Source organism: Mesoplodon mirus, assembly GCF_964341445.2.
Source record: "Mesoplodon mirus genome assembly, chromosome: 15".
Classification (NCBI taxonomy): domain Eukaryota; kingdom Metazoa; phylum Chordata; class Mammalia; order Artiodactyla; family Ziphiidae; genus Mesoplodon; species Mesoplodon mirus.
The window spans coordinates 81,799,725-81,826,658 of record NC_138991.1 but is presented as its reverse complement, the minus strand read 5'-3'; the positions used below and the strand labels follow the sequence as shown (position 1 = coordinate 81,826,658).

The window sequence follows — 26,934 nt, the reverse complement described above, 5'->3', positions numbered from 1 at the left end:
TGCATCACATGGCCAGGGACTGTGATGCTGGGAATGACCTTCACAAGCCCCCAGCAGCCAGGAGACAAGATCAGGGTGGCTTCACCAGAAGGGGGGTGCTGCGCAATTGAACTTGTTAAAAGCTTCTATAAACCTCTCCTGCTGCCCTGCCCTGGGCCAGACTATTCTGATAAGAGGAAAGTCCTGCTGTGACTTCCCAGGCATCCAGAGGTGCAGATCTGGGTTGTTCCCCGGTGAGCCGCCTTTGTAAATTCAGCATCCTCCACAGCCTCCCTCCCCACACCTGGGGCTCGGGATGGACACTCTCCCCGGGACAGTCCAGCTCCTGCTCTGGAGGAGCATTTCTTGTCCCACCTCTCAGGGCACCAGTTCAGTGCGTTCTCTAAAGCCTGCATCTCATCCACTGAAGGACACAGAAACCCAGCCCACCCCTGGGCAGGGGCTGGGTCTCAGGCAGGCTGAGCTGCTCACCTGTGGGGTCTGCAAGGGCAGCGCTTCCTAGTTGTGGTTTTGCATCCTTGTTCTCTGTACTCTAGACCAGCACCCACGGCCAGGGTTCCATGTGACAAGGGGGTCTTGTGTCGTCCAGTGTGGTAGCTCCTGGCCATGTGGCACCTGAGTATTTAACTATGGCCACTGCCACCAAGGGACTAAGTATTTTATTTTATTGGCTTTTTTACTTATATCTAACTAGCTACCTGTGATTAGTGATTGGCCAGCACAGTGGCCTAGAGACAGGTAAGTCTACCAAATAACAGTCTAAGATAGGTGAGCGCTTGTTGTGTATTTCCTCCCCATAAGACAGTGAATTTTTTAAGTGTTCTCTTTTGAGTGAATAGGTCTCTTCCAGTTTTGTTCCAAGGATTATATTCAACAACAAAAAATAGCATTATTTGATCAAAAAACATCACCACAAAAAAAGAAGAGAATGAACAAAATAAAGCTTTATTTGAACAGCCCTGCAGATCATTTTGAGGCACTGGTCACTGTCCCAGTTTATAGCTGTTATTTCATAAGTAGCGCCCTAACCATAATCCGCCAAGTCCAGCAAACTGCTACCGGTACAGGCGGTGAGAGCTGCCAATCTGTGTGCTACAGCCAAGGCCACCCGTCCTCACCTTGTCACCGAGAGGCCAGCACAGCCACGTATGGCGGGTATTGAGCACTCCAGGTCCCCGTGAACACCTGCACAGCTGCAGGGTACCGCCCTCTGGGGGGTGCAGGTTGAGGCAGCCCTCCCTGTCCTCCAGGACCCAGCTCAGCAGGCCACCCTCCCAGCACTCCACAAGTGGTCCCTCTCATGCTTGGCTATCAATAGGCACTTTGCAACCTAATGGTCGACGTTGTCTTGCTAGGTCCAGAGAACCCAAGGCACATTGGAAAAGGGAGAGACCTGGCTCAGAGTAGGGCGGTAGGGCAGTTTTCAGGGACCCAGTTCCGGCTGCATTACTGAGTCCCTGGCTTCCCTGAACAGCCCTAGGCACGGAGCGCATCAACTGGCTGCTGAGTGTCCAAGGCCGGGGGGAGGGGAATGTTTCCAGACTGCAAGCTGCAGAACAACATGTGACCGGAGCCCTTCAGAGCTGAAAAGTGAGCCCATCCCCACAGGTGCTTTTAGCAGTTAGGTTTCATCACACACAAACCAAGAGAAGTGGAAACATACACCAAAAACAGATGCTGTGGGCTTGAGAGATTTCAAGATGGCTGTGTTCAGACGGAGGCACAAACATTTCCATTCGGATTTCAAGTAGGCCAAACGGTACCCAAAAGTGCACCCTCCAAGCCTCCACATTTCCCCAAGAGCAGAGGCAAAGAAGGAGCTTTTCGTAAGTGTTAAGAAGAGTGTGTACAAGTAAACCACACATTGCACATATGTGTTTGCACCATTTTTCTTCTAATATATAAAAGTATAAAAATAAAATTTCCACCTTTCGTTTCTAGAAACACCTGGAGGAAACATGACTGCTTATAGTTTCCAGTCACCTGAGCAGGCACAGGGGCTCCACCTCCCTGTGCTGTCGGGAAGACTCGGGAACGGAAGTGACGGACTTTTCACCGGGAAACCAATTCAGGGCAAGTGGGAGAAAGCTCACCTTGTGTGAGGACCTGTCATGGGTCCCCACGTAGAGGGAAGGCAGGGACTTGGGGCTTCGTGTGGAGGGCAACATGGGTTCCGCTGGGGCGTCTAGGAACAAGCCGACTCGGAAGCTGTGTTCTAGGAGCGTAAATTCGGGGCCTGGCTCGGGGTCTCGGCAGAGCCATCGTCACTGGGCGGCCCCCCACTTGTCTTTGTACTCCTGGTAGGCGCTCAGTATCTCCGTGATGACAGCGGGGTCCTCCAGTGTGGTGGTGTCCCCCAGGTCCTGAGCTCTGCCTGTGACGATCTTCCTCAGAAGCCTCCTCATGACTTTTCCAGACCGCGTTTTTGGAAGACGTTTCACTACCTGGCAGGGAAGGCGCAGCATTAGACTTTGGGTGGTGCCCAGACTCCCAGCCTATATCCGATGGCGTTGAGATGAGGAGGGTACTGCTCAAGGGAGGACGCCCGTCTCCGGGGACCTGACAGGAATGGCTGACGTGCAGCCCACCCCAGAGAAGAGCGGGGCCCTGGCCTCTGCTTTTATCCTCCATCTGGACCTAAAGCTGAAATCAGCCATGGTCAGGGGTTTAGTTGAGCCTCCACCAGGAGGCTCTCCCCTACCCAGGTGGACCTCTCTGCCGACATGCGTTTCTCGTGCCCACTACACTGGGGGGCTCCCAGGTGGCAGCAGAGCCAGGCATTCTCTGGGCACCTTGTCTCCTCCCCCAGCCGGGGCTGTAGTTGGCTTTTTCTAACATAAGAAGCAAGGGGTACTCAAGAGGAAAATGTCTTGCTTAGTGTTTGAAACTTAGCCTTTGACATTTTCCAACTACAGGCATCCAACGTCAAGGCGATATGTTAAGGGCTGCGTTTGGGGCCTGTAACAGTGGCCTGTCTTTTGCAAGAGTCCAGTTAACTTACGGGGAGTTCAGATGAAGCTCTGGTCACCAGGCCGACAGTCTGACCTTGTATGGCACCGAGTGAAGCTGGGCCCTCCTGCCACCGAGGCCCAGCTCCCAGCCAAGGAAGGAGTGAAAAGCCAGCAGGGCTGAGAAGGTGGCCCAGTTCCTCCTTGAAACTGACCCCAGCACAGGCTCCCAGGCAGGGTCTGGCAGTGTCTCCTCACCGTCCCGGGGACCTCTGGTCCCACTCCAGGCCTCTGTTTACAATCCACGATGCTCCACAGCCCAGCCCAGTCCCTGCGCAGGTGGCTGTGTCTCCCTCCATCTGAGGACGCAGCAGCCCACCGCCCTTGCCCACCTCCTGTCACCGTCCCCCGTCAATGGTGGGAAGCGAGGAGGAGCATTGCTGTGGCCCCTGAGGCGTGTCCACTCACCAGGACCTGGTCGGGCACCGCGTACTTGGCGATTTTGGAGGCCACCACCGACCGGAGCTCCTTCACCACCATGTCTGCGTCACCCGCGTCATCTTTCAACACGATGAAGGCAAACGCAGCTGGAAGGAGACCAGAGGTTCAGGAACATCAGACCACGACCCACCTCCCGGGGCAGCATGTTTCACACAAATCGCCATAAATCCAAAGGGTCTTTAAATCATAGGCCGGTGACCCTGTGGCAGCTGGTCTCTTTAGCTGCAGCCCGGGGCATTTCCATTTTCATTCAAGGTGGAAGTGACTCCACTGGCTCCTCTGAGCGCCCCGGGTGGCGGGCACGTGTGGAGAGACCCTGGAGCCGTGACTCACCTCTGTCCGCACACCCGTGACACAGCCGTGACGTGGGCTGTAGAAGACTCACTCTCCACCGCGTGCGACAGGTGTGGAAACCCCGCCCAGGCAATAGTCTCTGGGCACGTGTCCAGCCTGTGGGCACCAGCCACGTGGCTATTTAAAGGTAAGTTAAATGTAAAATGCAGCTCCCCAGTCACGAGAGCCACGTGTAGCCGGGACCCACCGTGTGGACAGCACGGACGAAGAATGGCTCCGTCGAGGCAGGAAGTTCTGTTGGGCTGCGCTGGTCAACCAGTATTTTAGCACAAACACCAGGTTTTGTTTTCAATACTCCAGCGAGGATCAGAGTGGCTCCCACGGGTGTCCAGCACGTTTCTCCTTAACCCACCGGGGATGATCTCACACACGGACCCAACTCCAACTCCATTTCTCTCCACGTGAGCAATCGCTGTCCCAGCGCCACTTAGGACGGTCTGTCCTTCCCCCGCTGACCCGCACTGTCCTTCCTCCAAGCCTCCAAGCCTCTCTCCACAGCCTCCTTGCTCAGTGGCCTGTCCGTCCCTGCACCGAGCCCACCCCGTCCTGATCTACACGCCCTGCGCACCACCTAACCCCCACTGGTCCTGTCCGTCTGCCTCTCCCCTCTCCCCCAGCCCCTCCAGCACATGAGCCCCCGGGGCAGGGACTTAGGTCGCTCTCCAGGTCTGCGTCCTAATCACATGAGACCTGGGGGCTCCCCTCCGTCAGATCGAGTGCAAACAGGGAGAGTGGGGATGAATACACACCCACAGCTTTTGCTGTTGTTCATGTTTTACAAGTGGACAAATGCTCATATTCATTAGAAATCAGGAAAGTGCACATCCTCATCGTGCCCGATACACAAATCCTCCCCCAAAGTCTGGCAGGCAACGCCGGAGTCGCTTAGGATGCAGGGAAGGGCTGCTGGCGGGAGCGTGATGTGGCCCGAGGCCCCTGAGACGCACACTCGAGGACCTGTCCTGTCTCATCCCCTCGACCCCCAACAGCCCCCCACATCCCCGCCCCTGTTATCATGGGCGACATCCTCACAGGCACATCCTTCGGTGGCAACTGAAAACGCTTTTTTAAAGCACTTACATAAGTGTTCAGTTTTCCAACAGGTTGGCTTAGAGACAGTATGTAACAGAAGAAGAGCACACAGACGTGGCTGGGAGGCAGGTGACACTGGGTCATCGTGCATCCTGACAGCAGGAGGGAGGGTGCCCAGGCCATTCAGCCGGGCAGAAGAAGTCAGTCTGCCCAGCAGCGCAGCATAAGGTCAGAGAGTGTCTGGGTCACGCCAGGCCAGGCCAGGCCAGGCCAGTGTGACTACTACATGCCTGGCATTACAACACTCAGGTGACCCTCCCGCTTCCCAGACCCACTGCTTAGGAACTGGCAGACTTTGGAACAAAGTGTGTCCCCAGTGAGGACCAGTCCGATCACTGGCTCTGTGCTCCCCTGGCCCATCGCTGTGCAGGGGGAACCACAGGTCAGACTCCTCCAAAGAGTCTCAAGCCAGTCAAGGAGCCGCTGCAAGGCATGGGGCGCTGTGACGGAGCACGTGTGAGGGACGTGTGGGCAGCACAGGGCATTTGCACACACTGTCCCTGACAGGGCCGCCAGGGCCCTGTGGACGGGGAGGAAGCTCCCCAAGCTCAGCTGGGCCCAACAGGTCACAACTGCTTGTGGGTGAGTGCCCTTAAAGGACGGCAGACCCAGGACAGTTCAGAGTCCTGACTTTTCTAACACTTGTGCCAGTTCAGCCTCCTCAGCCAAAATCTCCACTTGAGAGAGACGTGAACCAGCAGCCTGACCCACGAGAAAGCCCTGGCCCCCGCCCACCGAGTCTGGTTCTCCTACAGGAGCCCTGGCCCCAGGGCCAGGAGGGTCCTCGGGGGACACACACCTTCTCCCTTGATGTCATGGGGGTAGCCGATGACGGCGGTCTCGGGCACTGCCGGGTGGTCAGCCTGGGCACGACAGAGAATGCAGAGGTGAGGCAGCGACTCAGCCAGTGACGACCACCCCAGACCCCAGGCAGTGGCAGCCGGTGGCGGTGCAGGGCACGGAGCCCGGGTGGGCTCACCATGGCGTCCTCAATCTCCGCCGTCCCCAGCCGGTGGCCGCTGATGTTGATGACATCGTCCATCCGCCCCGTGATCTGGTAGTAGCCGTCCTCAGTTCGGTAAGCCCCGTCTCCTGTGAAGTAGTAGCCTGCACCACCGTGAGGGATTCAGCACCAGCTCCGAACTGGGACCCAGCAGGGCTCCCGTCCTTCCATGAGGGACACCCCCTGGACAGGAGGAAGCGCCGAAGCCCCCCTGCCGACGCACCCCCCCCCATGGAGACACCTCTCCGGTGCTGCTAAGCTGGTGCCAGTAAAGGGCAGAGGGGCTGCCAGACAGCAGGAGGCTGCGAACGTCTGGAAGCAGGAGATACGAGGAGCCCACTCGAGCTTCCCCAAAAGTGAGTGTCGCTGGCATGCTTGCGACTGCAGAGCATCGGTTCGCAGGGGCACACGTGTACGTGAACTCCCACCCAACGACATGACACAAGCCGGGAAGACAACGACACGGAGGCCGGAGGGAGGCCTGGAGCCACCGCGATTGTCGCCAAGGTGGCGTCCTGCTCTTCTCCTGGGAGCCCGTGGCCTGAGCCCCTGGGAGAACCCCAAGCTGGACCGCTCCTAGCTCAGGGGTAAGGAAAGGAGGGAGCATTCACGCAACCCCCAGCCCCTCGGAAACAGTTCTGAGACCGAGTCCAGCGGCGGCAGGAAAGGCTCACCCGGGTAGGCCTCGAAGTAGGCGTCCATGAATCGCTGGTGATCTCCGAAGATGGTCCGGGCCATGCCTGGCCAGGCCTGGGACAGGCACAGAGCCCCGGACACATCTCCACCCTCCAGGACATTTCCCTGCAGACCCGGGAGATAGGGAGACAGATGGAGTGACCATCTCGCGTTCTCCGAACTGCCGGGCCTGACGCAGGAACAGGACAAGTGCCCCAGAGGGAGCTGCTCAGAGCTTTCTCCTCGAGAGGAGACCCTGCGGTGGGTGCCGCGCGACGGGGGAGGGCAGCCGAGGCCAGGGGGGCGGGGCACGTGGACGGGGAGACTCACCTTCTCATCCATGAGAACAGGGACGATGCCAAACAAGGGCCTCATCGCCATGCAGGGCAGGATTTCTGCCTCCTCCTCCGAGGGCCGCGGCGAGATGCAGATGCCCCCCGTTTCTGCGGGGAGGACAGGAAGAAACACCAGTGGGCCTGGGGCTACTGACACGTGTATCCACACCGTATGGACACAGGGTCCACACACACGGCTGCTCTCCAGAGTGGGAGGGGGGTAGGCCTGCCCATCCGGGGCAAGGAAACAGCCCCCAGTGACAGAAGGACCTCTGAGGAGAAACCAGACTTGGGTGCCAGTCCCCTCCACCGTGGAAATGAGAGCGGGCTAGAGGCCAGGTTCAGCCCCAGGAGCCACGGCCCCCATCCCGTGTTGTGGGGACGGCGGAAAGGAGGGCAGAGGGAAGGACGCCCACGGGTCCTGCCCACAGGCATTTCTCTGGCTCCAGCCTCCATCAGCCTGCATGGCAAGGGTCCCCCCAAGACTCTGCTGTAGGGAACATCCGGGGCCTTCCTGAACCACGAGGCCCGCACCACTGGGAACGTCTCACTTTCTGGCTTCTTGAAGGAGGAGACCTCAGCCACGTTTATTATGTCAATGGTGGTCTCTTGCCCCCAAAATCCTGATAAGTCAGACACCCCAGAGGAGGGGGGCAAATCAAAACACAGTGGCACAGAAAAAACTCCTTTCCCTCTAGATCCAAATCTAGACTCAAGGTCGCCTAAACAGCAGGACCCATCACTGGGCCGTACTGGGTTCAGGAGGCGGGCCGCCGAGGAAGGGAACCTTCGCAGGGCCCTGTGTCGCCCCTCCGCCCCCTCCCGGGCCCCACCTTTCAGACGAGGAAACCGAGGCTCAGGGGAGCCTTCGCACCCATGTCTCACAGCTGCAGAGCGGCAGCTGCTGCCCCGAGCCTCCTCTCCCCACACGCCAGGCGCCCGTTGAGCTGACGCTCCGAGCTCCCTGCCCCTCCCCCGGGGACGTGCTCACCTGTCTGCCACCAGGTGTCCACCAGCGTGCACCGGCTGTCCCCCACCACCCTGTGCAGCCACTCCCAGGCCTCGTGGTTGATCGGCTCTCCCACTGCAACCACACGAGAGAGAGAAGATGTTAAGAGACCTCAGAAAGGCTGAAACCAAAAGGAGCTGATTTCACGACGAAAACAGCTCTATAATTTTCCCAAAAGACACAAAAGGAGACTTGAAAAAGCAGTGAGATCATCAGGTTTCTGGCTATGGAAGAACACAAATGACAATGAGATATTTTCACCATCAGAGGGTCAAAAACCAAGAAGTTGGTAAGAGTGTGGAGGAAACAACCCCACGCACACTGCAGGAGCGCAGTTTGGAGAGCGCTTCGAGTGCTTCTCTTCCCGCTTAGAAGTGCACACGCCCGTGGCAACTGCTTTGGATGCCTGCTGGTGACGGAACCCACTAAAGCCAGACACACTCGTCCTGTGACTGGAGGAGGTCGCTCCAGGCACCCACCCCCAGAAGCAGACACGGACGAGGATGTTCCCATGGCCAAGAGCTAAAAACTGTCCGTGGAGAGGAGAACGGCGAAATGAATCATGCCACGTTCGTGAGGGACCACCACCGGCCAAGGCATGAATTGGCCCAGGTGCAGGAGCCGCCGTGCTATTCACCCACCTGCCAGCACAGCTCACTGGTCCTGATGGAAGAAACACGTCCACACGTCGAGGTGAGGGGAAGTCATTCTGGCTCACACCATTTAACTCAGACCTTATGCTAACTGGAACAGCCTGTCTGTGGCCTGTCAAACATACACTGCACATCTGCGTTGATCATTAAAGAAAAGGGCAGGCTGTCCGGAAGTAAAGAATGTCTGAAGATAGAGGTAAATGCCTCCCTGGGATGCCAGTGCTGGGACTCCTTTGATGATAAGACTCCCTTCCCAGAGCCAAGGCTATACTGACTCTCTGTGTACGTGCTGATCTGCTTTTCTGAAACCCTGAAGGAATGTATCCCTGACTTGTTTGATGTTCTTTGTCCTGATAAGACATAAAACTGCTGAAAAACATGCTTCTCTGGAGCAGCTCCCTTAGAGCTTATAGCCCTCAGCTTGGTTTGAATGAAGTTCTCTTCTACTCTTGTTATAGATCGGTTACTGGTTATTTTCCTCGACAATACCCTGGTCTCAGGAAACCCCCGCAGGGCTCTGCTGTTGGAGTTGGTAATGCAGCAGGGGTGCCCCCAAGCTACACAGAGCCCAGCCAGCTGGTGAGGACTCCCTGGGGGGAGTAGGGGGTCCCTGCACGCTCGCTGCTGCCTGGTCCGACCAGAGAGTGGCTCTGGTCACAGCCCTTATGGAGTGAGGCCCATAGGAGCCCACCCCTGGCCTGGGGGACGCGCAGCAGAACACTCTGAGCATCTGCCTTGTCACCTGCGTCCTGCTTCCTTGGTAACCGAATCCCCTGCAGGAGAACAGCCTGGCGCCTTCCACCTCCCAGGACCACCTCAACTCAGGGTAACCCGGGTCAGCTTTCCAAAACGCTCTCACATGACTTGGCGACATCTATCCTGATTGCGAGTGGAGATAACCTTTGATCTCACAACTCCCTCCCTGCCTGGAAACACGCACCCAGGGCAGAATGGCACTGATGACAGCGCTGGGAGCAGCAGGGGGTGAGATCCTGGGCAGCCACTAGGGAAGGGGCTTGGGCCTGACCTGCCAACGGTGGTGAGTTTTCATAATGAAGACAGAGCACAGACAACATCACAGTGCTGAGCCCCAGACCCGTAACAGCTGTGGGCTCCCAGAAGGGGCTTCCACGTGGGACATCTGCTTTCTACTGGCTGCAGCCGCATCACGTGAACTCAGCGCAGACACAGCCTTTGTGCTGAAGCCATCCAGAGACCTGCGCTGGCTCTGGCACACACGTGCCGCCTGCAGCCACTCACCTGAGCCCAGGGCCCGCAGGGAGGATCCTGCAGCCGCTCACCTGAGCCCAGGGCCCGCAGGGAGGATCCTGCAGCCGCTCACCTGAGCCCAGGGTCCGCAGGGAGGAGCGGTCATACTTCTTCACCCAGGAATCCTCGAATTTCAGCAGCAGCCGGAAGGCCGTCGGGGCGCCATAGAACTGATTGATCTTCAACCTCTGCACCATCTCCCAGTACCGACCTACGAGAGGCCCCGGGTCACGTCACCTCCATGAGCCTCACTTAGAGGCGGCCCACGTTACCGGGTGCCAGACGTGTGCAGACACCCACGGTGTCCACGAAACGCACTCTGCATCCACCTCCGGGACGGGAGGGGCTCCCCATGGGGCCACCTCCTGGGCTCCCCGCGTCGGAGGCTGGAGCCTCCGCCTGGCCCTGGGTGCTGACCCACATGCTGACAGCCCATGTCCTGACCCATGGGACACAGCGAGGAATTGGGTCAAAGGGATATTACCGTGAAGTAGCACCAATGCAGAACCCGCATTCAGGCACATTTAACTGGTCTCTAGTGGCGACCCGTGCTTCCCCCGGAGCAGCAGCGGCGCCCAGGACGCATGCGCCCCATCAACCCCCCAACTCGCCGCCACCACTCTGCACACGAGAGGTTGAGGCCACCTGAGACTCGGCTCTCATTCCTAGCCGGGCCCCCTGCACATCTTCCAGGGGCACATCTGGCCCCTGCGGGAGGCTGGAGAGGACCTGGGGGCAGGGGACCAAAGTTCCAGGCACCAAACCGTCAGCGCTGTGGACCGCCTGGGCAAGAGCCTGGGCAAGAGCCTGGGCAAGAGCCTCGGCAGAGCCGCCAACCTTCGGTCACGTTTGAACAAATACTTGAAGGCGCTGTGCCGCAAGGGAGGAAGATGCCAGGGGAGCAAGATGTGGGTCCTCAAAGGGATCCCTCTCCATGGTGGCGGCTCCAGGCCACACACCACGAGCTCGGCCTGAGTGGCCTGAAGGCACAGGCAGCAGGGCACCCGGGGAGGCTGGCCACTGGCCTCGGCTTTGAGGAAGGGCAGGATCCGGTCAGGTGGCCGCAGAGGTTAGGGGGACACTAGGGTAAGTGGTCTCTCGAAGGCTCCAGCGACTGGACCCCCTCCCATTGCGCGTGTGATCCCACTGCAGACCTGGCCCGGGCCCTGCCGCCCAGCAGCTTTGTCACAAGAACCCACAAGCCCGACCCAAGCAAAGCCTCCACCCCGCAGCCTGCAGCCCCCAACCTCTCCTCCTTCCTCCTGCCCCTGCTGCAGTCCGCACCAGCGTCGGGGTAAACCGGGGTGCTCTCAAAAAGGACGCTGGTCGCTCCATTGCAGAGAGGCCCGTACACCACATAGCTGTGTCCCGTAATCCAGCCAATGTCAGCCACGCAGCCAAAGACGTCACCTGGCCGGTAGTCAAACACAAACTGCAGAAACAGGAGGAGGGGCTGTCAGGAGCCTGTCACCCGTTCCCACACGTCACAGGGCGTGTTCTGTCACCGAGGCACAGCTGCTCCTATGGCCCCCGAGGGCAGGAGTGAGGGCGGAGCAGCCACAGCAGTGATGAGAGGGGACACTGGTGACAGTTGCTCCAGGCCCGCAGATGACAGCAAAAGAAGCCGGACTTCAGAGGGGACACTCTTTGAGCCCCAGCACAAAGCCCACCCATACGCTGGAGGTCGCCTAGTACTAGTCCTGAGGCAGGCGGGGATGGGGGTTTTGGGGGAGCAGGCGGATGTCAGGGCCTGAAGGAGCTGGAGACGCCCATGTCCTGATACAGGTGCTGGCCACACGTGTACCCACAGGTAAAACTCCATCCAGTCCTATGTCTAAAATAAGGGCACCTTTCTGCCTTAAGTTACACCATAGCTTTTTTGGTTTTTTACACCATAGTTTTTTAAATCCTTTTAAAACTGCAAAAAAACAAAAGCCAAAAAGGCGAAGAAACGCACCAAGCATCATCAGCTTCTAAGAGTCTGAGAGAAACGGGCATCTCCTTATTCTTGCCAAAAAGTCAAACCTGAACCTGACCCTGTCTGCGGGTCCACTTGCCCTTTTGCAGGAGACGCTGAGGACAGAGAGACACACAGCCAGGCGCTACGACCAACAACGTTCAAGGAAATGAAGGGATGGAGGAAAACCCATTGGCTAAACTTGGCTTAAAAGGCTTACCCAGAACAGTCAGTGGGCAAGAGTAAGCTACAGTACCTAGGGATGCACATTTGGGTGACAAAACTAGAAAGGGCAGGGACACTATGGGCCATGAAGGGGCTTCTGTGTGAGGCTGGCAATGTCCCAGTTTTTGACTGACGTGAGTTTGTCCAACAATAATTCATTAAGCCACACATTTGATTTCGGTGGTTTTCTATATCTGTGTTCTGTTTTGCAATAAAGATGTTTTTTAACCTTTGGGCGAGTGGCCCAGTCTCTTGCTGCCACAGACACACATTGAGGTCCCCCAGGAGTTTCCAGACAGCACAGTGGTCTCGAGTCTGCCAGGGTCCTGTGGAGCCATGACCCAAGGCAGAGGGGTCTTTCAAGGAAACTGCACTCCCACTGCACCGGTGAAGCAGGACGTCCACACCCCAAGGCCCATAGCATCCCGGAACTGAGGGGATTTTTAATACGAGGACCCACAGTGCCACATCTTTCAAGGGGCTGGCGATCTCTCTACCTGCTGTTCTTGGAAGGAGAACAGGTGCCCGGGACCGGCCACGCTCCAAAGGGCACCCCGACCCCACTGCTCACCCTGAAACCTGCCCACGTCCCCACCGTCCCTGCAGAGTCAACTGTCCTTTTCCCTGAAGAAACCAACAGTCCTAATACCTTCAGCAGGTGCACGGACGGACACACACACACACACACAGACGTACACACTCATAGACATACGCTTATGTACAGAAGACTGAAAGTTTCTATTCCTAATGCTTTAAAATGCCCTCACTGTATTGAAGAGAAATTCAAAAGATGGTCCCGTCCTTACATCCCCACTTCTTTTGCTCATGTAGACAGTGTCCTGGTAATGCTTGAAAACAAAAAATGAAGACTCTTTCACCACATTTACAGCTCCCCTCATGCTAATTTTGTTATAAATTGATGGAAACACGTTGACCCATTCTGTGACTTTCTTGGTGTTCGGTCTCGGTAGCTACATTTTCCAAAGTGTTCTGACTTACACAACGTGTCAATCTTTGCAACACGCCCATCCAGAGCTGAGCAAGGGGCTTTCAAACGAGAACAGCTCTGTGATGCTCACGGTCACCCAGCGGCCAGAAGACAGCGGCTTTAACATGGACTGTGTCAAGCATAATACCTCATCTTCCCGGCCTGGTTCTGTGCCACATCTATCTTTCTGCCTCACTTCTGCATCTTCAGTGCTGCCTGCAAGTGGCTGCCACTCTCAGGCCTCATCTTTGCCCTCCCAGGACCCGCTCGTCATCTGTGCTCATCCGTGAGGTCCACCTCCAGATGACCAGGCCTGGCCAATCAGCATATCCCACTCCCACCCCCACCATAGTGACTGAGTGGGCGGGGCCCTGGTCCCCAGCCAGACTGTAGGTGCTCTCAGCATCCAAGCCCTGCCTGGATGCACCTGGGCTTCCCGGTCACATGGCCAGTCAGCTCCCCTGTTCCTGCATTGCCTGGGCCTGAGTTCTGCCTTTGGCCAGAGAGAGAGTCTGGTCCACAGACAATATCCTGAGACCCCAGCCCACCTGGGAAGCGTCAGCTATTCCCCAAGGCAACCAGGGATGCATGTTAACCAAAATCCCCCCACCCACCCATGTTTAAATGAGTGCTGATTTTTAAATGCATTTACTATAATAAAACTGTGCCAGATCATTTGCTTTAGAATCCTTAAAGGATGGTCCCCTGTAATACAATTTCCATACACTAAATTTAAGCCTCCTCATAAAATCAAGTCTTTTTTAAAATTTTCCTTTTAAAATGTGGCCCCAGTAAGCAGAGCCTAGAGGCCACAGCACTTTTAGGGGCCCATAAAAATGTTTTACTTTCTTTTAAAATCAGATTAAAAAGATCTCTTAAGTAGAAGAATGCGTCTTAACAAATAACAATAATGTACTCATATTTACACCAACCTTGTTGTATAGGACAAGGGTCCAGGAAGGCCAGAGCACCTGGACTCCCAGCACCTGAAAGCAGCCGTGCCAGCCAGCACGTCAGGCCTAGGGAGGGCTTGGCACACGTGTGATGGACTAAAGACCAGCAGAAGACACAGGTCCAGGACCCAGGCCCTTCCAACAAGGACACAAGCTCAGCTCCCCAAGCCCACCCCTCCACCACGCTGATGCCAGGACTCCCAGCCCTGCTCGTGAACACATGAGGAGAAGACGTTAGCAGGAGCTCTGGCCCCAATCCAGCCTTTCCTGGCCCCCCGCCCAGAGCCCCCCGGGGCAGCGCCCTACCCGGTGCGTCAGAGCGGCGTACAGCAGGTAGCCCGCCTGGGTGTGGACGAGCCCCTTGGGCGTCCCAGTGCTCCCCGAGGTGTACAGCAGGAAGAGCGTGTCCTCACTGCCCATGCTCTCTGGGGCGCACACTGGCTCCTCCTTGGCCATTTCCTGTGAGGGAGAAGACCAGACAGCCCGTCAAGGGCAGTGACCTCGCCCCTGCACCCGGCGTCCCCGAGAACACCTCTCCCCCTCGGCCTCAGGACTCGGCAGACAGTGTTCAGAGTTCACCTTCTCTAGCCTGCCCTAGTTTAATTCCAAATAAAAGGATGGATCCAGTCATTTCTGTTATGTTAAATGTTTCCCTCTGTTTGTGGGATTTGAGTTCCATCTTCCCTACCAGGATGGAAACCCATCAAATAGCAAAGGGGAACCCTGGGCACCTCTGGGGGACCCAGATTGAGAACCACAATCTGACAAGACTCAGGCTCAGTTAATCCAATGACAACCTCTTCTCCTCAAACTATACAAAAGGAGATAAACCCACCTGCTCAAGGGGGATGTCCAGATCCCCCATGTGGACCTTGTTGTCTGTCCTGTGAGCCACGAGGACATGCTGGACAGTTGGGCAGAGCTTTATGGCTTCGTCCACAATCTTCTTCAGCTCCACCACGCGCCCTCCCCGGAGTCCTTGGTTGAAGGTGATAACCACCTTGCACTTGGCTATCGGAGTCAAAGGCAGGTATTTCTGGTCAGTTTCCTCCCCACTCCGACCTTCACAGCCCAGACAGCCACACACCCCAGGCCTAAGGGTGTAATGAAGAAAGTCCATCCTTGAGCAAGAGAGTCAACACAAAAAAGTGAAGTTCCACCTGCTTTGGGATCTTTATGCTCAGAGCAGAAGGGCCAGCCTTTTCCCGGCTCTGGGAGGAGCAGGTGTAACTGGAGATAAGTCACCGGAAGCTCAACTCTGCCAGACTCCCGCTCCCTCCCACCTGCCCCGGGGCCTTCCCAGGCTCCCCTCCACCCACCATGCCCCAACCCCCGGATGCCCCCGGAGGGATCACGGCTGAGGTGGGCTATTGTACAACTGGCTCCTGAGAAAGAGCCTGGAACAACCATCCAGCTGCCATGCTGATGGCCAAGCACAGCCCTCAGACCTGTGACGTGGGCACCGAGGCCTGATTTGGAGCCACAGGCAGAAGTGTTGAGGAATCACCCCACCCAGGAGTCCTCAACCAGCCCCCCGGGGTTCATGCTGACGCCCGCGGCCCCATCGCCTTCCAGGGTTTCCCTGCCATCTGAGCCCTGGGCACCCACAGTGGGAGCTCCCGGGCCTCACTCCCTGCAGCCCGCAGCACCTCCCAGGACCACCTTCCCAGTGAACTGCCTGCACTTGAACTCTCGTCACAGGGCGGCCCCTGGGGGCCCTACCTGAGGCGCCAGTCTCCCTCAGCTTTCCAGTCTGAAACGTGCTTTCTAGAGACATGCTCACAGCCTCTCTTCCTCCCAAGGGCCCTAGAAGCGGCACAGCCCCACGGGCCACCTGAGGCCCTGCCAGCACACGCCTTTGCCTGGGTCAGAGAGATACTCTGGACTGCTTCGGGCGCCTAGGGCAGCGTCATCAGCTCTGCACACCAGGCCCCGGCCACACACACTGTTTGCTCCTCGAGCCTTGGCAATCGGTCGCCTTGGGGAGACAAAGTCAGGTGGACAGTGCCCACCTGAGACGCTCCAGGCCTACATCCCTGAGCTGGGACTGTCCAGGGAAGCTCCCTGTGGGGCAGGAAGGGAGATGGCCCAGCAGGTAGAAAGGGACCCTGCTCAAGGGGATGAGAGACAAAGAAAGCTCAGGACCCTCTGGAGAAAACAGTGGCCCCTGCCCAACCTGGGTGCTGGAATCTCGGCCTCCGAGACACAGGCCCCACTCCCGGTGCCCATCTGTGCGAGGCCTCCCTGCCCGAGTGGTTCTCCAGGGCAGGAAACTCCGGGCCCGACACGCCCAGTCCCCAGGAGGTGCTTGAGGAGCACCCTCTGTCTGCGGTCCCCGAGGGCGGGCAGCGGTGGGCACCAGCACAGGCAGGATCAGCAGACGCTTTGGTCTGGGGGGGATTCACTTTCACCCCGGCTTTTGATCAGGTCTCAGCTTCTGTCTTTGTTTTTAATTGCTCCCATAGCCAATTACCACAAATTTAGTGGCTCAGAACCCCCATTTTTTTTTTAGCTCACGGTTCTATAGTCTGGGTGACCTCGGCCGTGAGACTCTAAGCTGGGTTCTCTGCTTAGAGTCTCACGGCCAAAATCAAGGTGCCGGTGCGGGTGGGGGCAGATCTCACCTGGAGGCTCTGGGGAGAATCTGCTTTCAGGTTGCTCAGGGTGTTGGCGGAAGTCAGGTCCGTGTGGCTGTAGGACTGAGGCCCCCATTTCCTTGCTGTCAGTCAGGGGTCGTCCTCAGCTTTTAGAGCCACCGACACACCCTGCACACAACCTCCTTCATCCTCAAAGCCAGCAAAGGCAGGTCAAGTCCTTGTCACTTTGAATCTCTCTCACCTCCCCCTCTGCCACATGTTTTCTGCTTCAGCCAGAGAAAGTTCTCTGCTTTTAAGGATCGGTGGTTACACCGGGCCGACCAGCAGCGTCCCCCCATTTTAGGGTCCCATCACATCTGCAGAGGCCTTCTGCCAGGTAAGGTACCTATTCACAGGTACTGGGGAATTTGGGCGTGGACAGCGGCTCGGGCCACTACTCTGCCCCCAGAGCATCTCGCAGAGCCATTCTCCGCCCTCCCCACGCCTCCCTCTCTCCACTCCTCACACAGCCTAGACCAGGAGGGAAGATACAGGAAGAGCAGTGGCCAGAGCCCAGAGGCCAGGCCAGGGGGCCGGGGCTGTAGAATAGGACATACTACCCGGAGTGGCTGCCTCCTCACAGTGAGACCTGGTCGCCACACTGACACTCTCCTTCCCAGTGGTGGACAAAAGACAAAAGACAAAAGACAAAAGACAGCTGTGAATTCTCTGACCTGGTCTCACGCCACTTCTCATGGACAAGTCGGGTCTAGGCCCCCTCCCCTTAAATTTGGGATGGCTACAGACTGGTTTGACCAATGGAGTATAGCCAAAATGATGCTATGCATATTCCAGGGTCAGCCTTTAGGACAAGTGGCAGTTTCCTTGCTTCCTCTACATAAGCCACTACATAAGCCTCTACATAAGCCACCATGTAACAAGTCTGACTACCTGAGGCTGCCTTGCTATGGGGAAGCCCAAGTTAGTCATGTGAAGAGGCTACATGAACAGAAAGAGACCCCTGGCCACCCCCAAACATTCAAACCAATCCAGCCAATATCCCAGATATCACAAAGCAGAGGGAAGCCATTTCCACTATGCCCACCTGACTCCTGCCCCACAGAATCATGAAACATAATAAGAAAATATATTGTTCTAAGTACTTACTTTTGGAGTAGCTTATAACACAGCAATAAATAACCAAAATACCACCCTCACTGGGCCAAGAGAACACAGACACTTGTCCCAACAGGGTCTTGCCCCCAGGAAACTGACACCTGAATAGCTGGACATGGAGGCTGTAGGGTGCTGGGGAAGAGCTGCTTAATGGCAAAGCTCTAGAGAAAAGTTATAGGACTTTCCCCTACTGAGTCCCTCAGAGCTGACCGGGCCCCTGCCTTCCCATGGCCTGGCTGTTTAGAATTCCTGAGTTCTGGGAATTGCCTGGCATCCAGCTACTAATTCTCCAGAGTCAATTGCTTTTGCTTGTTTCAAAGAATCTTAACAGAAACACTTGGTAACTGTGGCCACATCAGCAAGAGAGGAAAGGAGCAGCCTAATGTAATGTTAAAAGCATTGGTAGAATGCCTGGGTTCAAATCCTGGGTCTGTCACTAAGTAGCAGTGTGACCTTAGGCAAGTCACTTAACCTTTCTGTGCCTTAGTTTCCAAGACCAGATGGCTTCACTGGTGAATTCTACCAAACAGATAAAGACAAATTAACATCAATCTTTCTCAAACTCTTCCTAAAAATTGCAGAGGAGGAAGCACTTTCTTACTCATTCTATGTGGCCAGCTTTACCCTGATACCAAAACCAGACAAACAGATCACAAGAAAAGAAAACTAGGGACCAATATCCCTTATAAACACTGATGCAAAAATCCTCAAACAAATGCTAACAAACTGTATCCAGCAGCATATTAACAAGATTATACATCATGACCAAGTGGGATTTATTCCTGGAATGCATGGATGGTTCAGCATACGAAAATCAAGGATAGCTATATAGATCAGTGTAATAGAATAGGGAACTCAGAAATAAGCACTCACATATACAGTCAAGTTATTTTTGACAAGAGTTTCAAGACCATTCAACAAAGGAAACAATAGTCTCTTCAATAAATGGTATCATTGGATATGCACAGGCCAAACAAAATGAAGCTGGGCCCTTACCTCACACCATATGCAAAAATTAACTCAAAATGGATCAAAGACCTGGGACTTCCCTGGTGGCGCAGTGCATAAGACTCCGCACTCCCAATGCAGGGGGCCCGGGTTTGATCCCTGGTCAGGGAACTAGATCCCATATGCATGCTGAGACTGAGAGTTCGCATGCCACAACTAAGAAACCCGCATGCCGCAACTAAGGAGCCCTGGAGCTGCAACTACTAAGGAGCCCTAAGACTTTGCATGCCACAACTAAGGAACCTGCCTGCTGCAGCTAAGGAGCCCACATCCCACAACTAAGGCACCGGCGAGCCCTGGAACTGCAACTAAGGAGCCCGCCTGCCACTACTAAGACATGGCACAACCAAAATACATAAATATATTTTTTAAATGGATCAAAGGGCTTCCCTGGTGGCACAGTGGTTGAGAGTCCACCTGCCGATGCAGGGGACACGGGTTCGTGCTCTGGTCCGGGAAGGTCCCACATGCCGCGGAGCGGCTGGGCCTGTGAGCCATGGCCGCTGAGCCTGCGTGTCCGGAGCCTGTGCTCCGCAATGGGAGAGGCCACAACAGTGAGAGGCCCGCGTACCATAAAAAAAATAAAAATTAAAAATGGATCAAAGACCTAAATGAAAAAGCTAAAACTATAAAAAACTCTTAGAAGAAAACACAGAGGCAAATCTTTGTAATGTTGTACTGGCAATGGAGTCTTAAATAATACACCAGGAACACAAACAGCAAAAAGAAACAGGTGAACTGGACTTTATCACAATTAAAAATTTTTGTGCTTCAAAGGACAATACTGAGAAAGCAAAAAGACAACCCACAGAATGGGATAAAATAATTGCAAATCATATATCTGATAAAGGTACAGTATCCAGAATATCTAGAGAACTCACAACTCAACGACAAAAAAAAGACAAACGACCAATTTAAAAAATGGGCAAAGGACTTAAGTAGATATTTCTCCAAAGAAGACACAAATGGACAAGCACATAAAAAGATATTTAATGATATTAGTCATTAGAAAAATGCAAATCAAAACTACAATGAAATACCACTTCATACCCATTGGGATGGTTATAATTTTTTTTTTTAAGGAAAATAACAAGTGTTGATGAGGATTTGGAGAAATTGGAACCCTCATACATTGCTAGTAGAAATGTAAAACAGAATAACTCCTTTGGGAAAGTTTTGCAGTTTGTCAGTAAGTTAAACATAGATTTACCATATGTGCCAGCAATTCCATTCCTAGGTATATATCCAAATAATTGAAAGCAGGTATTCTTGTACATAAACGTTCATAGCAGTTCTATTCACAATAGCCAAAAAGTAGAAACAAGTAAAAATACCCACAAACAGATCAATGGATAAACAAAATGTGGTTTATCCATACAGTGAAATATTATTCATCTACAAAAAGAAATGAAATACTGATACACACTACAACATAGATGCACCTTGAAAACATGATGCTTAGTGAAAGGAGAACACAGAATGCCACCTACTGTAGGAGTTCATTTTTACAAAACCTCCAGAACAAGCAAATCATAGAGAGAGAAAGCAGATTAGTGGTTGTCAGAGGCTGGATGGAGGGGAAATGAGGAATGCCTGCTTAATGGGTATGAGATGTCCATTTAGGATGATGGGAAAGTTCTGGAATAGTGATGACGGTTGCACAACGTTGTGAATGTGCTTAATGTCTCTGAACTGTACACTTTAAAATGATTCAATGGTAATAGAAAAAGGGAGAGGGTAGAAATAGTGGGAGTATTATCTCATATAATATTTATGAAGACTAAGTTAAAATGAAGAGAGATGGCCTTCACAAACTGCTTAGAACAAAACCTGGCACACAGTAGGTGCTACAGAGTTGAGAGAGAGAGAGAAAGGAGTAGCAGCACCAACGCTTGAAATTAGAGGGGAAATGTTGAAAGGGAGCAGAAAGGCTCCCCAGTCTTTCCTAAAGAGAGTGGTCAACAGAGGTCTGAGAACTATGCCCTCCAACTCTGTCCATTACCCAAAGGCAAGTCTTCTGTGAGACACAAAGAATTCCCAACAGCCCCCAGGGGAGCCAGCTCAAGGAACCCTCTAGGATCTCAAGGGAGCAGGGGTCAGGCTGCACAGACATGAGGCCACCATTCAGACACTCAGCCCTCCGACACCAGAAAAAGGAAGGAGGCGATATGCTCTGCACACCTGCCTGGGAGGCTCTGACCTACCTGCAGACAGAAGGCCTTAAAGACACACCACAAGGCCCACACCTGACTCCAAGCCTCAGGAGATGGCCCACCCCATCATTCCTCACCACAGAAGGCTTCCAGCTGTTGACCTGTGGAATCTTCCCCATATCTCCCCAGCCTCACCTCACCCTACGTTTCTTCCCTCCTCCACTGCAGCCACACAGCCTCCTCCAGCCGGTACCTATGCCATTCCCTCCACCTGGAATCTTCCCTTCCTTCATCTGGTTAAATCCAACGCACTCAGATCTCAGCTGATAGAGCAAATGTTCATTCAGCCATGCGCTGTCCCTGGTAGTGTCCATCAGCTGTATGTGTGACTTTCAGTGATGTCTGTCACCACACTAAGTCCCTGAAGGCCAGGGGACCCAGGTTCCTCCCTCCCTCCCACTGCCCACGTGCTCACCATCATTGATCCTCCCAGCCAAGGACCCCGCACTGAAGCCAGCAAAGACAACAGTGTGGATGGCTCCAATCCTGGCGCAAGCCAGCATTGAGGCCACAGCCAGCGGGGAGACAGGCATGTAGATGGCTACCCGGTCCCCTCGGTGGACTCCATGCCTCTTGAGCGTGTTGGCCAGGCGGCACGTGGTCTCCAGCAGTTCCCTGTGGCACGAGGAAGGGAGGGCTGTCAGAGAAGGGGGAGGGCCAGAACGCACAGTCATTTGGCTGGAATAATTCTGCAAACTGCAGGCACTGGAACCCCGGCCAGCCAGGGGGAGGGCAGCTACTCCAACACTTGATGCATGGAAGGCTCTTTTCAGAAAACACTGTAACTTTGTAGGCTTGTCCTGACACGGATTCACGGCCACATTGCTGAGAAAAATCGCCTGTCCCTGCATCCACTGAAAGCAGGGCTTCTCAGAGACCTGGGTCATCCGGTCCCGGAGTCCTCTGACACGTCCTCCCCAAGAGGCCCCTGTTCTCTGGGTCAGCACAGGCCTTGCTGGGCAGGGGACCCCAACTCTGCGAAGCCTCGGTGATTTGGGAAGGAAAGCAGCCCGCAGCCCGGGTCAGGGCTGGGTGTTGAGGGACCAGGACACTGTGCCCCGCCTCTTGTGCCCACATGGCCCCTGCCTCCACTCCAGGGGCTTAGGCTTGGCCAGCCAGTCAGAGAGCAGCATCCCGCTGAACAAGCTGATTGGCTTGGGGTTGGCACGTGACCCAACACGACCCCGAGAGGATGACAGTCTACCAGAAACCAGAGCAGGAAACGGAGGAAAGTGCAGGAGGGCAGAAGCAGGTGGACGCTGGGTTCGGCACTGCTTCCCACGCGGTCCCACTGAACCCCACTTCCCACGGGAAGGGACATTTCCCGTTTTCACTGCTCTTGTTTTATTGTGTTTGTTATTTAACAGAAAGCTGGCATGGAAGGGCAGGGTAAGTCCGCCCCACCCACGTGGCTCCACCCTCCTGGCCAAGACCCAGGAGTGTTTCTGGTTGCCCTGTGCCCAGAGGCCCAGAAAGGGGCAGCCCAGCAAGGGCCAACAGGACATGAAGGCTGGGCAGTGACAGGCCTTGGGGGAGACCAGACGAGAGCAGACGAGAGCTCCCTAGTGTAACCAAGCAGGACCTTATGGGGCCTTCCCGGGACAGACCCCTCCCCCATGCCCTCTGCTTTAGCTCCTCTCTAAAGTAACTAGATAATAGTATCTGATGCACATTCCTGAGCTGTTTTACAGATGCTAAAACCCCCCGCCAGACGGAAGAAATTAACTACTTGTAGCCTCTGGACCTACTGGAGCCTGAGGATAGATAATGTTAACAGCCCTGTTACGTCACCATCCACCAGAGAACTGTGGTGAGCTGACTCCGCTCCCTCACCTTGCCTTTAAAAAGGCTTTCCGGAAACCCATCGGGGAGTCGGGTGTTCTGAGCACCAGCGGCCCTGGACTCCTTGCTTGGTGCCTGCAATAAACGCTGCACTTTCCTTCACTCCAACCCGGTGTCGGTAGATTGGCTTTACTGTGCACAGGCAAGCGGACAGACCCAAGTTTGGTTCGGGTAACACGAGTGCAGCCTGCGCTCCCCCTCGACTCCTGCCCAGGCTGGCACAGCGCCCCTCTGGTAGGACCCTATCCTTTCTCCTTAAGGCTTCAGGAGGACAAAAGCGCCATTCACTGACCCCATCCATCCCGCACCTGAGCTTGTGATGAAAGAAAGAGAACCCCGACAGCCCCCAACAGCAAACTCCCCGGAGCCAGGGCCCAGAAACACGCCTTCTGCGTGCGGGGAGGAGGCTAGGATAGTCTGTGACACCACTCAAGAGGCAGCCATGGTCAGTCACACAGACGGATAACTTTGGCCCAGCGCAGGTGCCGTTTTCAACAGCGCTAAGGACTTAAGGAGTCGGTGCTGGGGAGATGGAGGCTCAAGTGCGTCAGAGATCAGTGGTGATGAAATCCAGTCCTTTTTCTGCAGACGGAAGGCAGCATGTTGAAGTCGAGGAAGGCACAGAGCCGTCCAGACAGAGAGGCCTGGGTTACTTTCTATAGGAGCTGCACAGGCAAGGGAGCTCACGTTTCTCAGCTGCCACAAGATCACCTAAGAAACAGCAGGCCCCTTCCACCTTGTTTAACTGTCACGAGTGTTAGTGAAAAGCTTCACCCACTCAGGACCCTGCCAAACATTCAGTAGAGATTATCTTTACCATCAGACGTCTTTGTTTGAAATTACTTTCTAGAAGTACTAAAATCAACTAATTCATTTTGATGAATTTGTAAGATGTTGAAAATTCCATTCTAGGCACCGTGGGGGTGAGGAGGGCACCAGACAAAAGAAATGGGAGGGAAAGGGTCCTCCTGCAGCCCAGCTCCCACTGGGGAAATGAAGGCACGTGAAAGTGTGATGGGCGTTTATCACCTCAGCTTCTGGTACAATTACTGTGGCAGCAGGGAGAGCCTTCTGGAAAGGTTGGCCGTGGGGAGGAGGAGCAAGGCAGCAAAGGGGAAAGGACTCCCTTCAGGGGCAGAAGTTGCCTGGCGGTCAGAGCTGGGCAGCTGACCTATAGCCCTGGGCAGGTCTGGAGACCAAGCTGAAGTAGCCCAGGTGTTCCCTGGAGGATCGAGGGGCCTTCTCATGGGCCCTGGAACTGAGTCTGCTGGGTCCCACACTCTTGCTGCTGCATCCAGAGAAGTCTCTCATAAAGAATCTGATCCGGGTAGATCTCTTGAGTTCACTCCCCTTCCCATCCTCTCTGCCAAGGCCATAAAACTCAAGGTCGAAGAGATCCTTGAAGCCTCCCTGGGGTTCCTGGCCACAGCAGTCCAGCCTCTGCTTAACATCACGTTGCTGGGAATCACCCCGCACAGCACTAAACAGTCTTCTTAGAATGAGGCCAAGACTTGTAGCTGTTCCACTTCCACCCCTTGGTCCCAGCTCAGCCCTTTAAAGATGTCCAGGGAAAATCTGTCATTCAGTGATAGCCCTTCAGATTCCTGAATACCCCCCACCACTACCTCGCAAAGCCTTTTCTCTCCCAGGTTCTCTTGCCCAGCCCTCCATGACGCCACTCCCATTCTCTAGAAACCCCCAGGTTACCAAACGGACCCCTGCATTCTCATGGTATCTGCCTGGGTCAGAATATGGAACGCAGACCCTTGACCCCAACTCTATATTTAACCATGAAAATGAAGAATACATTTATTTTCTAATGCCTGACAAAGGTGGCCCAAATTCAACATGAGGTCACTAACCCACTGACCATCGCCACACACAGAACAGGACTCTGAACCGGGGTCCTCCATTTAACAGTCAGCAAATTAATTTTTAAAATTGGACTTTCCAGACTATCCATTTGTCCCTATTTAATTCCATCTCCATTTCTCCTCATCTTTCCAGTTCATCCATTATTTTTTTAAACTTGGATTTTTCATTTTAAGCTTTTGCTTTTCATTAGCAATCTCCTCCAGATTTAGACCACTGGAATATATGGTCAGCAAACCTAGGTCTTCAAATCACAAAAAAGTAAGTGTTATTCAAGCGATCCTGTTACCCGAGGTACTCAAAAATCATTCAAAAGCAGTTCTTGGATACTCATAGCTTCTCAGACTTTCATAAACCGAAATGCTGTTTCTGTATCAAAAAGACAATACAGCCACTCAGTGATGGGTGCTCTGGGCTGTGGCTGCAGGATGCACTGGCTTCCTCCTTGCCTGCGGGATCTTTCCAAGGGACAGTAACGTGCAGCTTTCTGAGAAATGACCTCAACAAAATGAGTTAGAGTTCTATTTTCAAGTGCCAGGAGAAATATAGCGTTCGTCATGCAGGTTCTGAATAAGATATCTACGTTTGTCTGTGAGTAGACTCCTCAGGGCCATGCCTTCCATGTGGACGCTTGCAAATGACAGGCACAAGTGCACAGACTGGCCTCATATTCAGGGTGCTGAGCACCAGCAAGTTGCTGCCTGGCCTTGGGGGAAGGAAGGAGACCTTCTACAGCCAACTCTAAGCTTCAAGTGGGAGGAGCATTCATCCAATGCTAATCCGTAACCAACACGACATCTGCCCAAACACAAACAGAAGAAAGCCACCTCTGGCCCAGATCAATCCAAAACAGGACACAGCTGGACAGCCCCAGGGGAAGTAAGATAAGCCGTGTGTGTGTGTGTGTGTGTGTGTGTGTGTGTGCGTGTGTGTGTGTGTGTGTGCGTGTGTGTGTGTGTGTGTGTGTGCGTGTGTGTGTGTGTGGGGGTGCTGTTGTATTTAAGAAACTCATCCGGAATGCATGCCTTGCTTACTGGCTACCATTACTCTGGCTCTTGTGCTCATTAACTAAACACTGGCTAAGAGGCTACCTCCTTCTTTGTCCACCTGCCCCACTGAGTATGAGCTTTACTTGGGCAGGGCTTGTTCTTTGCCTGCCTCCCAGCGTCCGGAACCGGGCCTAGCTCAGAGAAGGTATGCGACAGATACCTGTGGACTGGAAAGGAAGAGCAGGTAAGCAAGAAAGGACGAGAGCCCTGGCGGGCGCAGGGCAACTGGAGCCCGAGCTCTAACCATGAGCGCCGGTCCACCCCGCAAATGCCTCCCAGCCTCCTGTACCTCCTGTACCCTGGCAGGAGACATCCTGCCCCTCAGAGAGAGCGATGGACGGGACCGCCCCACTGATAGGCCAGCGCACAGCTACTGTCCTCTGCATTTCCTTCTGCCGATAAGGGAAGGAACCCAGGGAACTGGGTCGATGTGTGCGTGGAAGACCTGTGACAGTCACTTCTTTCCTCCAAGCCTGGTGCTGAGGGGAGGGGTCAACCCCATGGTCCAGATGCAGGACTGGACAGGACACATCTTTCTTCGGTACACTGCTCTAGACTTTGATATTCTCTTCAGCAAGCCATTTCTGGAAGATGGAGGTGGTGAGAGAAGCAAAGGCTGGCTTTCGGAAAGCGGAGCACGGCAAGAGGGTCCCCTTCTCACAGGGAGAAGCTCACCAGGCCTCGGGACCAACTCCTTCCCTCTGGCAGACTCCTCTGGCCCAGACGTTACTGTAGCCACTAAATCTAATCTAACGTAATGACGTGCTTGCTCTGCTACTTACTGCCACTGAGAGAACAGAAGCCCAGGAAATTCAGCTGAGCGGGCTCATACCCCAAGTATGGAATTCCTCTCACGTCATGATTTGATCACGTGACCATGACCTTGAGCGAAGGTAAGCTGCAGTGAACTATGAAGCAGCTGCCACATGTCGACACAAAAACGCCCAAGCTGCCATTGCCAAGGAAGGCCCCGGACACACTCAGCGTTCACAGGAAACGAGAGCTGAACGGCCACAGCTGACACCAGGCCAGCCAGTGAACCTGCAATCACTAAGGCTGCATGTTTTCTAAATTTCTTACAAAAAATAAATGTATTCTCCTTGAGGCTTTGCTACACTCTGCAGAAAGTTCTGGACTCAGAGAATTTCCCTCTCAGGAGAGTGCCTCAGTGAACGACATCTGATCAGAGATGGGGCTCCCATCCAGCTCCCCATACACCCAGGGTCTAGACTGTCC

The 26,934-nt window shown here is 54.5% G+C and overlaps 1 protein-coding gene across 1 annotated transcript in view; it reads right to left on the bottom strand.

Moving 5' to 3' along the window:
• Nucleotides 1-926: 926 nt before the first annotated feature.
• Nucleotides 927-26,934, bottom strand: part of ACSS1 (acyl-CoA synthetase short chain family member 1) — a 42,461-nt gene continuing 16,453 nt past the window's right edge. The window contains exons 3-14 of the mRNA XM_082600455.1: nucleotides 21,351-21,550; nucleotides 14,798-14,973; nucleotides 14,269-14,421; nucleotides 11,124-11,271; nucleotides 9,913-10,050; nucleotides 7,900-7,992; nucleotides 6,904-7,016; nucleotides 6,573-6,699; nucleotides 5,875-6,002; nucleotides 5,695-5,758; nucleotides 3,417-3,535; nucleotides 927-2,444 (exon numbers count right to left, since the gene is read on the bottom strand). Coding sequence (XP_082456581.1) covers nucleotides 2,265-2,444; nucleotides 3,417-3,535; nucleotides 5,695-5,758; nucleotides 5,875-6,002; nucleotides 6,573-6,699; nucleotides 6,904-7,016; nucleotides 7,900-7,992; nucleotides 9,913-10,050; nucleotides 11,124-11,271; nucleotides 14,269-14,421; nucleotides 14,798-14,973; nucleotides 21,351-21,550 — 1,639 coding nt within the window. The 3' untranslated portion in view covers nucleotides 927-2,264. The remainder of the gene's footprint in view (nucleotides 2,445-3,416; nucleotides 3,536-5,694; nucleotides 5,759-5,874; nucleotides 6,003-6,572; nucleotides 6,700-6,903; nucleotides 7,017-7,899; nucleotides 7,993-9,912; nucleotides 10,051-11,123; nucleotides 11,272-14,268; nucleotides 14,422-14,797; nucleotides 14,974-21,350; nucleotides 21,551-26,934) is intronic.